The sequence below is a fragment of the Elephas maximus genome, chromosome 16, assembly GCF_024166365.1.
Source record: "Elephas maximus indicus isolate mEleMax1 chromosome 16, mEleMax1 primary haplotype, whole genome shotgun sequence".
Classification (NCBI taxonomy): Eukaryota; Metazoa; Chordata; class Mammalia; order Proboscidea; family Elephantidae; genus Elephas; species Elephas maximus.
The window spans coordinates 38,361,803-38,378,039 of record NC_064834.1 but is presented as its reverse complement, the minus strand read 5'-3'; the positions used below and the strand labels follow the sequence as shown (position 1 = coordinate 38,378,039).

At 38.7% G+C, this 16,237-nt stretch overlaps 1 protein-coding gene across 2 annotated transcripts in view; it reads left to right on the top strand.

Moving 5' to 3' along the window:
• Positions 1-16,237, top strand: part of ATAD1 (ATPase family AAA domain containing 1) — an 81,311-nt gene that overhangs the window by 57,419 nt on the left and 7,655 nt on the right. For both annotated transcript variants that reach the window (XM_049856066.1, XM_049856065.1), the window contains one exon: positions 2,823-2,873. In XM_049856066.1, the coding sequence (XP_049712023.1) occupies positions 2,823-2,873 (51 nt within the window). The remainder of the gene's footprint in view (positions 1-2,822; positions 2,874-16,237) is intronic.

Genomic DNA, 16,237 nt, shown 5'->3' with positions numbered 1-16,237 from the left:
CATCTCCTGTCTGGAGGGGAGATGAGAGGCCAGGGGAGGCCAGAAGCTGCCCGAATGGACACGAGGAGAGAGAGTGGAGGGATGGAGTGTGCAGTCTCATTAGGGGGAGAGCAATTAGGAATGTACAGCAAGGCGTATGTAAATTTTTGTATGAGAAACTGACCTGATTTTTAAACTTTCACTTAAAGCACAATAGAAATTAATTAAAAAGAAAAAAAAGAAACAGATCAGATGATACATTGATAAAGAAAGAGAATACCTTATCAGAGACTGTTGCAAAATTAAAATGTGGCTCATACACATGGGGTGCGAAAGATGATGCGGTTTGTAATAGTGCGCTTGCCTGTTGAAAAAGAAAAGTCAGAGATGTATGAACAAAAACAAAAAGAGAATCCAGAAAGGGATGATAAACCAGGGTGTGTGCAGTGGAATGGAGAGAGAGAGAGAGAGAAAGGGTGCGAATGGGAGAACTAGTATAGAATTTAGTGGGCAGGGACAACCATTAGTCATGGGGGATTAAGGAGGAGAGAAAGAGAGATAATTTTAAGATTTCAAACTGAGATAACGCAAAGACTGGTAATGTCATTAGTAGAAATAGAAAGCATCGCCCAAAAAATGTGTGTATCAGTTGGGCTGGGCCATGATTCCTACATTGTTGTAAATCCTGCCTCCTATAATGTCAATGAGGGAGGATGGGTGGCAGTTGTGTTAGTGAGGCAGGACTCAATCTACAAGATTGGGATGTGTCTTGAGGCAATCTCCTGCGATATAAAAGAGAGAAGTGAGCAAAGCAAAGAGACAAGGGGACCTCATACCACCAAAAATCAGTGCCGGGAGCAGAGCATGTCCTTTGGACCCGAGGTCCCTGTGCAGAGAAGCTCCTAATCTGGGGGAAGATTGATGAGAAGGCCAACAGAAAGAGAATGCCTTCCCCTAGAGCTGATGCCCAGAATTTGGACTCTTAGCCTACTTTACTATGAAGAAATAAATTTCTCTTTGTTAAAGCCAAAAACAAAAAATTTTAGCATAACTAGTATCTATGAGTCGGAATCGACTTGACGGCACTGAGCTTGAGCGAGTATTTATTGAGTACTTACGATGTGTCAGATACCTGCTAGGCACTGATGAATGGTACATGGCCCCTGTTCTCAAGTGTATAGCAGGGAAGGCAGACACATAAATAATGTAAAAAGTGCTTTAAAAAGGAATGTTTAAAGAACTGTGAGAACCTGAGTTGATGATGAAACTTAATAATTCTGTCTGAGGAGTCCGGGAAATTTATAGAATCCAGCTGGGCCTTGAAGGATGGTAGGAATTTGGATAAGTGAGGGAAGGAAGGGCTTTCCTGCCAGAAGGAACAAAGGCAAGAAGGTGTAGAAGCTCATATTTAATGGTGAGTTATAGCAGTAGTGCAGATAGGGCATGGAGAGGAGGCTGAAAGGTAGACTGCAGCCAGGTATAAATGAACTGTATGCTTTGCACAACAATTTATATTTTATTTTGTAAGCAAGACAAAGCCATCAGAACACCTTTAAAGAAAATTCATTTTACCTCAGAGACTCTTAAGACAGAGATTACTGATAGAGTCTGCCGGTGGTCCGATAGAAAACATACTTTTTGATGTATAGACTAGAACATAGTAGGATACAACAGCGTGGAGAGAGCATTTATTAAAGCTGTAAGTTTAATATGTTAATCACGTGAGTTATCAAAATAGGGTACGATGTGTTTTGTCAAGATCGTTATAAATTTGTATATGGTTACCATTGAAACTGGTATTTTGTAGCCCCCTTTCTATTTAATAGTGAAAGTACACACACAGTATGGGATAATTTTTTTCTAGTTGCATGTGATCTCAAATGTATGACTATCCTTACCTTAAAACTCCTCTCCAAATTAAATGTTTATCAACAAATGATAGTAACTGGTAATTGTGTAACAAATTAACATTCATTGCCTAACACACTTGAATTACAGAAATAGCAGCATTTGTTTTTTAGATAATTTGATTTGATACTTACTGTAGCCAGCTCTGCTTTGTCAGTGTTTATGGGAATAGGGATGAGTCAAGCCATAATAATTTTAAAAAGCACTTAGTTTACTAACTATGTGTAAGATATTCTGTAAGAGGAGTTAACACACACAGTTTCTATTCTCTGGAATAATAATATGAGGCATCACTGAGGGGAAAAGCATATAGATATGTGGACAAACACACCATTAACACCAAGTAAAAATTTACTGATATAAAGTAGTGAACGTGCAAGTTGTTCGTTGAAATGGATGGAGCCGAGAGGGGTATTATTGCCATTTCTTTCAGTTACTGGTAAAAATTTTCAGAAGTTTTCTAAATAAAGAAAAGGAGATTTGTAAAGCTGTAGAGGAGAGACATATTCATAGGTATTTGTTTACTCGGTAAACATTTAAGGGTGTGTTATTTCTTAGTCATTGTGCTAGGCACTGTGGATACAGAATAAGAAGATGTAGTTCAATGGGACAAGCACAGACAGTTTCTCTAGAGTCTGGAATCTAGACCTTGATCTGGCCAGCAGCATCCTTTAGGAGGAGCCCTGGTGGTGCGGTGGTTAAGAGCTTAGATGCTTAACCAAAAGGTCGGCAGTTTAAATCCACCAGGCACTCCTTGGAAACCCTCTGGGGCAACTCTACTCTGTCCTGTAGGGTTGCTATGAGTCGAAATCAACATGACAGCAACGGATTTGGTTTTTTTGTTGTTGTTTTTAACCACTGGGAGGGAGGACATTGGAAAAACTAGTTCATCCTTATTTTTTTTAAATGCTAACTGGAAATTATCCTGGTTTTAGGCTCTAAAACAGAGAGAAGCAATCCTGAAACTGATCTTGAAAAATGAAAATGTAAGTAGAAAATTATATTTTTCCTGCCCTGTAAATATGTTCATAAATCAGTTTAGAGAGAAATGCAAAAGAAACTTGAGAATAATGTAACTTTGAATTTGACCTAAGTTGCTATAAAACTCCTGACTGTTCATGTAATTCAGTGTTGTTGTTAGCTGCTTTTGAGTTGGTTCCAACTCGGTCCTGCACCGTCTTCACAGTTGTTGTTATGCCTGAGCCCATTGTTGTTGCCATTTTGTCAATTCATCTCTTTGAGGGTCTTCCTCTTTTTCACTGACTGGGCTTTACCAAGCTTGATGTCCTTCTTCAGAGACTGATCCATCCTGATAACATGCCCAAAGAATGTGAGACATAGTCTCGCCATCAATAACTGTGACATATTGGTACAGTTGAACTAATTAGAGATAATCTTTAGGTTTTTAAAAAACTATATGTTTTTGTACCTACAGGTTAAAATCCTCTTTGATATTTTTCAAACTTCTCAGGTTATAGAAAATACATTAATTTTTGTACAGAAGTATGTTTCTTTTAACCTAACTGTGATAGTTTTTCAAGTCAGAATTTAGATTTAAGAAGATATGATAATCAGAATCTTCAGTAGCTTTTGTTTTTAAGTTTTTTAATAGGTAATACACTCACATGATTCAAAAATTGAAGCATATATTTTAAGTGGCATATAGGGAAAAATCTTGTACCTTTTTAAATTGCTGTTATACCTATACAGACTAATTAGAATATCCTCTATTCCCTTCTCCCTTTTTTTACATAAACCATATGAATAAACTATGCACACTGTTCTCTGAGTTGGTTTTTTCACTTATCTTTGAGGTCTTTTATATTAGCATATAATTTCCTTATCTTTTTTTTTTAACTGCATAGGATTCCATTGTATGGATATACTATAATTTATTTAATCAGTGCCATATTGAAGGACATTCAGTTTGATTCTAATCTTTTCCCTATGATAAAAAATGCTGCATTGAGTAACCTTGTAAATATATCATTCCACACTTATGCAGGAATATTAAAAAAAAAAAAAAAACCCATTGCCATTGAGTCGATTCCAACTCATAGCGACACTATAGGACAAAGTAGAACAGCCCCATAGGGTTCCCAAGGAGCGCCTGGTGGAATTGAACTGCTGACCTTTTGGTTCCCAGCCATAGCTCTTATTACTGCACCATCAGGGCTGCCACAGGAATATTAGTACAATGAATTTTCCACAAAAGGAATTCCTAGGTCAAAGGATACGGTTTTTATAATTTTTGTGCCCGTCGCCAAATCTGCTGCAAAAGCAAAGATGTCACTTTAAGGACTGAGGTGTGCCCAGCCCAAGCCATGGTGTTTTCAGTCGCCTCATATGCATGGGAAAGCTGGACGATAAATAAGGAAGATGTTAGAAAAATTGATGCTTTTGAATTGTGGTGTTGGCAAAGAAAATTAAGTATATCATGGACTACCAAAAGAATGAACAAATCCGTCTTGGAAGAAGTACAACCAGAATGTTCCTTAGAAGCAAGGATGGCGAGACTGTGTCTTACACACTTTGGACATGTTGTCAGGAGGGATCAGTCCCTGGAGAAAGACATCATGCTTGGTAAAGTACAGGCTCAGTGGAAAAGAGGAAGACCCTCAATGAGGTGGATCACGCAGTGGCTGCAACAATGGGTTCAAGCATAATGATTGTGAGCATGGTGCAGGACCGGGCAGTGTTTGTTCTGTGGTACGTAGGGTCGCTATGAGTCGAACTGACTACATGGCACCTAACAACAACATTGCCAAGTTATACATGTCAGTTTATTCTTCTGCCAGCAGTATTAGAGTGCTTCTTTCCCTACAGTCTTGCCAACAGAATGTTACGGAACTTGGTGCCAATATGATAGGCAGAAATGGTATCTCATTGTATTTTTAATTTGTATTCTTTAGGGATGAAATGAGTATAACATGTGTAAGAGCCGTTTGAATTTTTTCTTGGAAAATGGCTGCTCATATTCATCACCGTTTCTCTATGAAAATGTTCTTTTTCTTATAGACCTGTTGTTGTTGGGTACTGTCAGGTCAGTTCCAACTCATAACAACTCTTTGTACAAAAGAATGAAACACTGCCCGCTCCTGTGTAGTACTCACATGTGTTGCTGTGTTTGACCCCATCGTTGCAGTAACTGTAAATCCATCTCATTGCAAGTCTTCCTCCTTTTTTCTGACCCTCTGTAGAATTATAGGAACACTGTATTTATTAGGGATGTTTGCCCTTTACCTGTTACATGATTTAAAGACATTTTTTCCAGTTTGTTGATTTTGCTTTTTTTTGTTGTTGTTTTATGGCTTCTAGGTTTTGAATCTAAATTAAAAAGGCATTTTCCACTTCACAGTTATGAAAGAATTTTCCACATTTTCCAAGCTCTTTCTACTTGTTTTTCCAAAACTCAATAACAAATATATTTGGATAACATAGTATTTCTCACTATCCCAAACTTAGTATCTAAACTCACTATTTGAATTCGCTGTCTAAACTAAGAAGCCAAATAGATTTCATAGGGAGGGATCCTTGCATTTCTATGGTTTCCTTCCTTCCTGGAACTACTGTTAACCCCCATGGCTAATTCTGCACCTCCTGTGTACTGTATCCACTTCCCTCCCTTCCTATGATTTTCCATCGTATCTTATCTGTAAATATTTAAGGTGTATCTCTTAAAAAAACAAAAAAGGTCTTCTGTTTTTAACATCCTAGTACAATTATTACATCTAACAAAATTAACAATAATTCAGTATTATCATTGCATATCTAATCAGGCTTTCCTAAAATGCTGTTTTTTAAAACCATTTGTTTGATGCAGGATTTGTGTGAAGTTCACACATTGCAGTTTATTAATATCTTTAAATCTCTTTTGATCTGTGAGTTCTATCTAATCTCTGTTCTTTTCTTTCAATTATTTAAAGAAGCAACCACGTTGGCTTTGTCTAGATTTTTCCCCGTTCTGAATTTTGCTGATTGTGCTGGAAACAGTTGGTCCTCTAAAGTTATAATTGGATCAAGAGACTAGATCACATTCAGGTTTAGGTGGGAGGGGAGGGGAAACAGAATTACTTTCCTTAGGTAGAATTACGACTTTCCATCAGGAGATACATAATAATTGTATTTCCTCTGCAGTTTCATATTTTATGTTTAAATCTTTGATATATTTGGAAATTATCTGAATACATGATGCATGATATGAATCCAGCTTTGGTTTTGTTTTTCCAAATAGATATCCAGTTGTCCCAATGCCATTTACTGAATAGAACACTTTTTCCTCATTAATTAGAGATGCCACCTTTATCATATACAGGTAGTCCCCGACTTCTGGCAGGGTTCTGTTCTGATGACAACTCCGTTGTAAGTCAGTTTTGACGTAAATTGAATACCTGATTTTTTTTTTTTTTTTACTTTTCATTATTATTGCCGTTTATTATTAGTATCTTTATAAGTTAGACCTTTGTTTTGGGGGTTGCCATGAGAATGATAATATTAGCAAATTATGTACTGCAACATTGCATGTAGTACATATTACTAACAACAAATGTAAAAAAGAAAAAACAAATGGGTAGTCATGGGTGTGGTTTGTTCTCATACATTGTAAGTCAGGGATTACCAGTATTAAATTTTCCTAGATATTGGCTGTGTTTCTAGGCTTCCCATTCACGTCATTTGTCTTATGTCTTTTTTTTTTTTTTAAATAATTTTTATTGTGCTTTAAGGGAAAGTTTACAAATCAAGTCAGTCTGTCATATGTAAGCTCACATACACCTTACTCGATACTCCCACTTACTCTCCCCCTAATGAGTCAGCCCGCTGCCTTCTTCCAGTCTCCCCTTTCGTGACGATTTTGCCAGTTTCTAACCCTCTCTACCCTCCTATCTCCCCTCCAGACAGGAGATGCCAACACAGTCTCAAATGTCCACCTGATACAAGTAGCCCACTCTTCGTCAGCATCTCTCTCCAACCCATTGTCCAGTCCCTTCCATGTCTGATGAGTTGTCTTTGGGAATGGTTCCTGTCCTGGGCCAACAGAAGGTTTGGGGACCATGACCGCCAGGATTCTTCTAGTCTCAGTCAGACCATTAAGTCTGGTCTTTTTATGAGAATTTGGGGTCTGCATCCCACTGTTCTCCTGCTCCCTCAGGAGTTCTCTGCTGTGCTCCCTGTCAGGGCAGTCATCGGTTGTGGCCGGGCACCATCTAGTTCTTCTGGTCTCAGGATGATGTAAGTTTCTGGTTCATGTGGCCCTTTCTGTCTCTTGGGCTCATAGTTATCGTGTGACCTTGGTGTTCTTCATTCTCCTTTGATCCAGGTGGGTTGAGACCGATTGATGCATCTTAGATGGCCGCTTGTTAGCATTTAAGACCCCAGACGCCACACTTCAAAGTGGGATGCAGAATGCTTTCATAATAGAATTATTTTGCCAATTGACTTAGAAGACCCCTTAAGCCATAGTCCCCAAACCCCTGCCCTTGCTCCGCTGACCTTCAAAGCATTCAGTTTATCCAGGAAACGTCTTTGTTTTTCGTCCAGTCCAGTTGAGCTGACCTTCCCTGTATTGAGTATTGTCCTTCCCTTCACCTAAAGTAGTTCTTATCTACTAACTAATCAGTGAATAACCCTCTCCCACCCTCTCTCCCTCCCCCATCTCGTAACCACAAAACAATGTGTTCTTCTCAGTTTATACTATTTCTCAAGATCTTATAATAGGGGTCTTGTACAATATTTGTCCTTTTGCATCTGACTAATTTCACTCAGCGTAATGCCTTCCAGGTTCGTCCGTGTTATGAAATGTTTCACAGATTCGTCACTGTTCTTTATCGACGCGTAGTATTCCATTGTGTGAATATACCACAATTTATTTACCCATTCATCCATTGACGGACACCTTGGTTGCTTCCAGCTTTTTGCTATTGTAAACAGAGCTGCAATAAACACGGGTGTGCATATATCTGTTTGTGTAAAGGCTCTTATTTCTCTAGGGTATATTCCGAGGAGTGGGATTTCTGGGTTATATGGTAGTTCTATTTCTAACTTTTTAAGGAAACGCCAGATAGATTTCCAAAGTGGTTGTACCATCTTACATTCCCACCAGCAGTGTATAAGAGTTCCAATCTCTCCGCAGCCTCTCCAACATTTATTATTTTGTGTTTTTTGGATTAATGCCAGCCTTGTTGGAGTGAGATGGAATCTCATCGTAGTTTTAATTTGCATTTCTCTAATGGCTAATGATCGAGAGCATTTTCTCATATATCTGTTAGCTGCCTGTGATAGTGCGTGTTCATATCCTTTGCCCACTTCTTGATTGGGTTGTTTGTCTTTTTGTGGTTGAGTTTTGACAGAATCATTATAGATTTTAGAGATCAGGCGCTGGTTGGAGATGTCATAGCTGAAAATTCTTTCCCAGTCTGTAGGTGATCTTTTTACTCTTTTGGTGAAGTCTTTAGATGAGCACAGGTGTTTGATTTTTAGGAGCTCCCAGTTATCTGGTTTCTCTTCATCATTTTTCGTAATGTGTTTTGTATTCTGTTTATGCCTTGTATTAGGGCTCCTAACGTCCCTTTTTTTTCTTCCATGATCTTTATCGCTTTAGTCTTTATGTTTAGGTCTTTGATCCACTTGGAGTTAATTTTTGTGCATGGTGTGAGGTATGGGTCCTGTTTCGTTTTTTTGCAAATGGCTATCCAGTTATGCCAGCACCATTTGTTAAAAAGACCATCTTTTCCCCAGTTAACTGACACTGGGCCTTTGTCAGATATCAGCTGCTCATATGTGGATGGATTTATATCTGGGTTCTCAATTCTGTTCCATTGGTCTATGTGCCTGTTGTTGTCCCAGTACCAGGCTGTTCTGACTACTGTGGCTGTATAATATGTTTTAAAATCAGGTAGAGTGAGGCCTCCCACTTTCTTCTTCTTTTTCAGTAATGCTTTACTTATCCAGGGCTTCTTTCCCTTTCATATGAAATTGATTTGTTTCTCCATCACATTAAAAAATGTCATTGGAATTTGGATCGGAAGTGCATTGTATGTATAGATGGCTTTTAATAGAATACACATTTTTACTGTGTTAAGTCTTCCTATCCATGAGCAAGGTATATTTTTCCACTTACGTAGGTCCTTTTTAGTTTCTTGCACTAGTGCTTTTGTAGTTTTCTTTGTATAGGTCTTTTACATCTTTGGTAAGATTTATTCCTAAGTATTTTATCTTCTTGGGGGCTACTGTGAATGGTATTGATTCGGTGATTTCCTGTTTGATGTCCTTTTTGTTGATGTAGAGGAATCCAAGTGATTTTTGTATGTTTATCTTACAGCCTGAGACTGCCAAACTCTTCTATTAGTTTCAGTAGTTTTCTGGAGGGTTCCTTAGGGTTTTCTGTGTATAAGATCATGTCATCTGCACATAGAGATAATTTTACTTCTTTCTTGCCAATCTGGATGCCCTTTATTTCTTTGTCTAGCCTAATTGCTCTGGCTGGGACCTCCAGCACAATGTTGAATAAGAGCAGTGATAAAGGGCATCCTTGTCTGGTTCCCGTTCTCAAGGGAAATGCTTTCAGGCTCTCTCCATTTAGAGTGATGTTGGCTGTTGGCTTTGTATAGATGCCCTTTATTACGTTGAGGAATTTTCCTTCAATTCCTACTTGAGAGTTTTTATCATGAATGGGTGTTGGACTTTGTCAAATGCCTTTTCTGCATCCATTGATAAGATCATGTGGTTTTTGTCTTTTGTTTTATTTATATGGTGGATTACATTAATGGTTTTCCTAATATTAAACCAACCTTGCATACCTGGTATAAATCCCACTTGGTCGTGGTGAATTATTTTTTTGATATGTTGTTGAATTCTATTGGCTAGAATTTTGTTGAGGATTTTTGCATCTATGTTCATGAGGGATATAGGTCTGCAATTTTCTTTTTTTGTGGTGTCTTTACCTGGTTTTGGTATCAGGGATATGGTAGCTTCATAGAGTGAGTTAGGTAATATTCCATCATTTTCTACACTTTGAAATGCCTTTAGTAGTAACGGTGTTAACTCTTCTCTGAAAGTTTTTTAGAACTCTGCAGTGAAGACGTTCAGGCCAGGGCTTTTTTTTGTTGGGAGTTTTTTGATTACCGTTTCAATCTCTTTTTTTGTTATGGGTCTATTTAGTTGTTCTACTTCTGATTGTGTTAGTTTAGGTAGGTAGTGTTTTTCTAGGAATTCATCCATTTCTTCTAGGTTTGCAAATTTGTTAGACTAATAACCTGATATGATTCTTTTAATTTCAGTTGGGTCTGTTGTGATATGGCCCATCTCGTTTCTTATTCAGGTTATTTGTTTCCTTTCCTGTATTTCTTTAGTCAGTCTGGCCAATGGTTTATCAATTTTGTTAATTTTTTCAAAGAACCAGCTTTTGGCTTTGTTAATTCTTTCAATTGTTTTTCTGTTCTCTAATTCATTTAGTTCAGCTCTAATTTTTATTATTTGTTTTCTTCTGGTGCCTGATGGATTCTTTTGTTGCTCACTTTCTATTTGTTCAAGTTGTAGGGACAGTTCTCTGAGTTTGGCTCTTTCTTCTTTTTGTATGTGTGCATTTATCGATATAAATTGACCTCTGAGCACTGCTTTTGCTGTGTCCCAAAGGTTCTGATTGGAAGTGTTTCCATTCTCTTTGGATTCTATGAATTTCTTTATTCCATCCTTAATGTCTTCTATAACCCAGTCTTTTTTGAGCAAGGTATTGTTCAGCTTCCAAGTATTTGATTTCTTTTCCCTGATTTTTCTGGTATTGATTTCCACTTTTATGGCCTTGTGGTCTGAGAAGATCCTTTGTAATATTTCGATGTTTTGGATTCTGCAAAATTTTGTTTTATGACTTAATATGTGGTCTATTCTAGAGAATATTCCATGTGCGCTAGAAAAAAAAAGTATACTTCGTAGCTGTTGGGTGGAGTGTTCTGTATAAGTCTATGAGGTCAAGTTGGTTGATTGTAGCAATTAGGTCTTCCATGTCTCTATTGAGCTTCTTACTGGAAATCCTGTCCTTCTCTGAAAGTGGTGTGTTGAAGTCTCCTACTATAATTGTGGAGGTGTCTATCTCACTTTTCAGTTCTGTTAAAGTTTGTTTTATGTATCTTGCAGCCCTGTCATTGGGTGCATAAATATTTAATATTTAATATGGTTATATCTTCCTGGTCAATTGTCCCTTTAATCATTATGTAGTGTCCTTCTTTATCCTTTGTGGTGGATTTAACTTTAAAGTCTATTTTGTCAGAAATTAATATTGCTACTCCTGCTCTTTTTTGCTTGTTGTTTGCTTGATATATTTTTTTCCATGCTTTGAGTTTTAGTTTGTTTGTGTCTCTAAGTCTAAGGTGTGTCTCTTGTAGGCAGCATATAGATGGATCGTGTTTCTTTATCCAGTCTGAGACTCTCTGTCTCTTTTTGGTGCATTTAGTCCATTTACATTCAGCGTAATTATAGATAAGTATGTGTTTAGTGCTGTCATTTTGATGCCTTTTTATGTGTGTTGTTGAGACTTTGATTTTTCCACTTACTTTTTTGTGCTGAGACGTTTTTCTTTGTAAATTGTGTGTTCCTCATTTTCATAGTATTTGACTTTATGTTTGCTGAGTCGTTACGTTTTTCTTGGTTTTTATTTTGAGTTAAGGAATTGTTAGACCTCTTTGTGGTTACCTTAATATTTACCCCCATTTTTCTAAGTAAAAAACCTAACTCGTATTGTCCTATATCACCTTGTTTTCCTCTCCATATGGCAGTTCTGTGCCTCCTGTATTTAGTCCCTCTTTTTGATTATTGTGATCTTTTACATATTGACTTCAATGATTCCCTGTTTTGAGCATTTTTTTCTTTTTAAAATTAATCTTAATTTGTTTTTGTGATTTCCCTATTTGAGTTGATATCAGGATGTTCTGTTCTGTGGCTTTGTGTTGTGTTGGTATCTGATATTGTTGATTTTCTGACCAAACAATTTCCTTTAGTATTTCTTGTAGCTTTGGTTTGGTTTTTGCAAATTCTCTAAGCTTGTGTTTATCTGTAAATGTTTTAATTTCACCTTCATATTTCAGAGAGAGTTTTGCTGGATATATGATCTTTGGCTGGCAGTTTTTCTCCTTCAGTGCTCTATATATGTCATCCCATTGTCTTCTTGACTGTATGGTTTCTGCTGAGTAGTCTGAACTTATTCATTCTTCTTTGTAGGAGACCTTTTTTTTCTCCCTGGCTGCTTTTAAAATTTTCTCTTTATCTTTGGTTTTGGCGAGTTTGATGATAATATGTCTTGGTGATTTTCTTTTTGGATCAGTCTTCTATGGGGTTTGATGAGCATCTTGGATAGATATCCTTTCGTCTTTCATGATGTCAGGGAAGTTTTCTGCCAACAGATCTTCAACTATTCTCTCTGTATTTTCTGTTATCCCTCCCTGTTCTGGAACTCCAGTCACATGTAAGTTATTCTTCTTGATGGAGTCCCACATGATTCTTAGGGTTTCTTGATTTTTTTTTTAATTCTTTTGTCTGATTTTTTTTCAACTATATTGGTGTCAATTGCCTTATGCTCCAGCTCCCCCACTGTGCATTCCAATTGCTCGATTCTGCTCCTCTGACTTCCTATTGAGTTGTCTAATTCTGTAATTTTACTGTTAATCTTTTGGATTTCTGAATGCTGTCTCTCTATGGATTCTTGCAGCTCATTAATTTTTCTACTGTGTTCTTGAATAATCTTTTTGATTTCTTCAACTGCTTTATCAGTGTGTTCCTTGGCTCTTTCTGTAGATTGCCTTATTTCATTTATGAGGTCATCCCTGATGTCTTGAAGCATTCTGTAAATTAGTTTTTTATATTCTGCATCTGGCAATTCCAGGATTATATCTCCATTTGGGAAAGATTTTGATTCTTTAATTTGGGGAGTTGTAGAAGCAATCATGGTCTGCTGCTTTATGTGGTTTGATATCGACTGCTGTCTCCGAGCCATCTATAAGATATTGTAATGATTTATTTTCTATTTGCTCACTGAGTCTTGTCTTGTTTTCTTTCAATATACGTAGATGGGCTACTAGATTGCGCTGTCTTGATTGTTGTAGCCCTTGAATCACTTATGTCCTGTTACCAGCTGGTTTGGGCTGTTACCAGATATATAAGCCTAAGAGTCCATTTACTATTCTTGAGTAGAATCTGATTTTGGGTCACCAAGTGTGTGGTGCAGACTGTCACCTATCCACCTAGAGGAGTAGTGGTGATAGCTGTGTGCGCCAGATTCTAGTAGCAGCAGGGGGTCACACTCCAGGGGGGGCAGGATGCTGAGAGGCTTCCCCCAAGTGCCAGTGAGGTAGGTGTGTCTCTGTTCCTAAAGCACTTTGGTGGGTGGGCTCTGCAGCTGTACCTTAGGCACCCAATGCATGTACCTCTACAGATTGGTAGGTGTCACCATCCTCAGACCTCTATGGCAGAAGCCTAGGTGGTCTGGGGGGAGCTTCAGCCCTCAGTTCCCCGTTGTGGGTCAGTGAGGGCTCTGTTGAATACGCAGAGATATCAGACCTGGGAAACTTGTCTTTCCAGTAATCCGTTAAAACAATTAGTCAGATCCCTATCAGGATACCTTTGCATTATTATAGCCACCTTGTTCCCTGTAGGGATGAAAGCCCAAGACTGTGGATCTCATATGCTTGGCTGGAGCTGGTTCTGTATTTTTAGTCCAATTTCGGGAAGTCAGGGAAGGATTTTATGTCCCTGGGTTTTTTGTAGCTGCTTCTCTCAGGCCAGGAGAATGGGTTAGGAAAAGATTAAAAAAAAAAAAAACAAAAAACCACAGAGCACCTCACTCTCTGGCTCAGGAAATTCCAATGTTAATGAAGCCACCTGGGAAGCGGGGGAGGGATCAGATAGATAGGAGAGAATAGCACCCTGGAATATAGACAAAGTTACTTACCTTGCTTGGTGATGACTATTTTATCTGAGATTCCTGAGGGGTGTGTAGCCTGTGTGCATTGGCTGGGTCGAGATTGCCCCCGAGGGTCAGGCCCGCGTCCTGTGCTTGTGCTGTCTCAGAAGCTGTGGTCAGTTCCTCTGCTCCCAGTCCAAAGCCCAGCACCAGACTTCCCTGGCTGGGACGCCATACTCCAAGGTCCGAAACCAGTCGCTGCCTCTGGTGACTTGCCCTCCTGTCAGCCGCGTCACTGCGCTGCCTGCGTGCACTGGCTGGGCTTCCCCCGAGGTCACTTCTGGGGGCTAGGGCTGCATCCTGTGTTAGTGCTGTTTCAGGATGCCGTGCTCAGCTCCCCTGCACCCAGTTCAAAGCCTGGCGCCAAGGTTTTCTGACTGGGATGCTGGCTCCAGGCTCCGAAAACAGTCGTTGCTTTCCCGTAGTTGCTTGTTCTCAGTCTCTGTCACTCAGGTCAACTCTTTAGACCTGTGTTCGATGGTCAGGGTTCGTAGTTTGTCATGTATGTGATCAATTCACTTGTTTTTCTGAGTCTTTGTTGCAAGAGGGATCCGAGGTAGCTTCTACCTAGTCAGCCATCTTGGCCCCGCCTCATCTTATGTCTTTTTACACCATCTCTACACTATTTTGGAAACCCTGGTGGCATAGAGGTTAAGTATGACTACTGTTAACCAGAAGGTCAGCAATTCAAATCCACCATGTGCTCCTTGGAAACTCTATGGGGCAGTTCCACTCTGTCTTGTAGGGTTGCTGTGAGTTGGAATCAACTCGATGGTAGTGGGTTTGGTTTTTTTTGTTTGTTTTTCTACACTATTTTAATTACTGAGGCTTTTTAAGTTTTAATATAGTAGGGCTAGATATGGGAGAAAGATGTGGCAGCCGCCTTCTGTAAAGATTACAGCCTTGGAAGCCTTATGGGTCAGTTCTACCCTGTCCTGTGGGGTTGCTGTGAATCGGAATCAACCCGAGGCAAAGGGTTTAGGGTTACACATCCCTTGTTGTGTGCCCCCCCATCCCCTAGTTATTTTTATTCGTTTTTCTGTATAAATTTTAGAATCAATTTGGCTTATTCAGGAAAAAGCAAACATTAATATTTTCATTGGGTCATGTTCAGTTTTTAAATTAACTTAAAGAGAATTAAAACATTTTTGATGTTGAATCTCTCTACCCAAAAATATGTGCTGTTTCTGATTGTTCATGTCTTCCTTAGTGTCTTTCGTTAGTGTTCTAATGATTTATTTTTTAAAAATGTATCAAAAGAACATATATGCTCTGTGCAGAAGTTTAAAGAACCCAGCAAATTACAGAGATTGGATGAGTGGTTATTAACCATTTGAGGGAGATCACAGGGCCAAGTGTCAGATAAAAGTTATGTAGTCTTCCCAAGGAAAACAACATATACATGTGAAATTTTTTGTACAATTTCAGGAAAATTTCTAAAACTTCCGTGGATTCTAGGTTAAGAACTTCTGTTCTAGATGAGAAATTAACAAATAACTTTTTGCCTTTTAATTAAACATTTAGTAACTGCCTTCAAAAGACTTTATGTAGTAGTAATGCAATTTAGATAAAACACACTTAATTGGTAAACCTTGGACAGAACAAGGGGCTTCTGAGTGGTTTAAAGTCAGGAAAAGTATGTGGCAGAGTTGCATCCTTTCACCATACCTATTCAATCTGTATGCTGAACAAATAATCCTAGAAGCTGGACTGTATGAAGAACCAGGCATCAGGATTGGAGGAAGATTCATTAACAACTTGCGTCATGCAGACGACACAGTCTTGCTTGCGGAAAGTGAAAAGAAGTTGAAGCATTTCATGATAAAGATCAAAGACGACAGCGTTCAGTATGGATTACACCTCAACATAAAGAAAACAAAAATCCTCACAACTGGACTGATAAGCAACATCATGATAAACGGAGAAAAGATCGAATTTGTCAAGGATTTCATTTTACTTGGATCCGCAGTCAACACCCCCAGAAGCAGCAGTCAGGAAATCAAAAGATGCGTTGCATTGGGCAGATCTGCTGCAAAGGGCCTCTTTAAAGTGTTGAAAAGTAAAGATACCACCTTGAAGACTAAGGTGTACCTGATCCAAGCGTGGTATTCTCAGTTGCATCATATGCATGTGAAAGCTGGATGGTGAATAAGGGAGACTGAAGAATTGACACCTTTGAATTGTGGTGTTGGCAAAGAATATTGAATATACCATGGACTGCCAAAAGAATGAACAAATCTATCTTGGAAGAAGTAGAACCAGAATGCTCCTTAGAAGCAAGGATGGCAAGACTGCGTCTTATATACTTTGGACATGTCAGGAGGCCTCAGTCCCTGGAGAAGGACATCATGCTTGGTAAAGTACAGAGTCAGTGAAAAAGAGGAAGGCCCTCAACGAGATGGA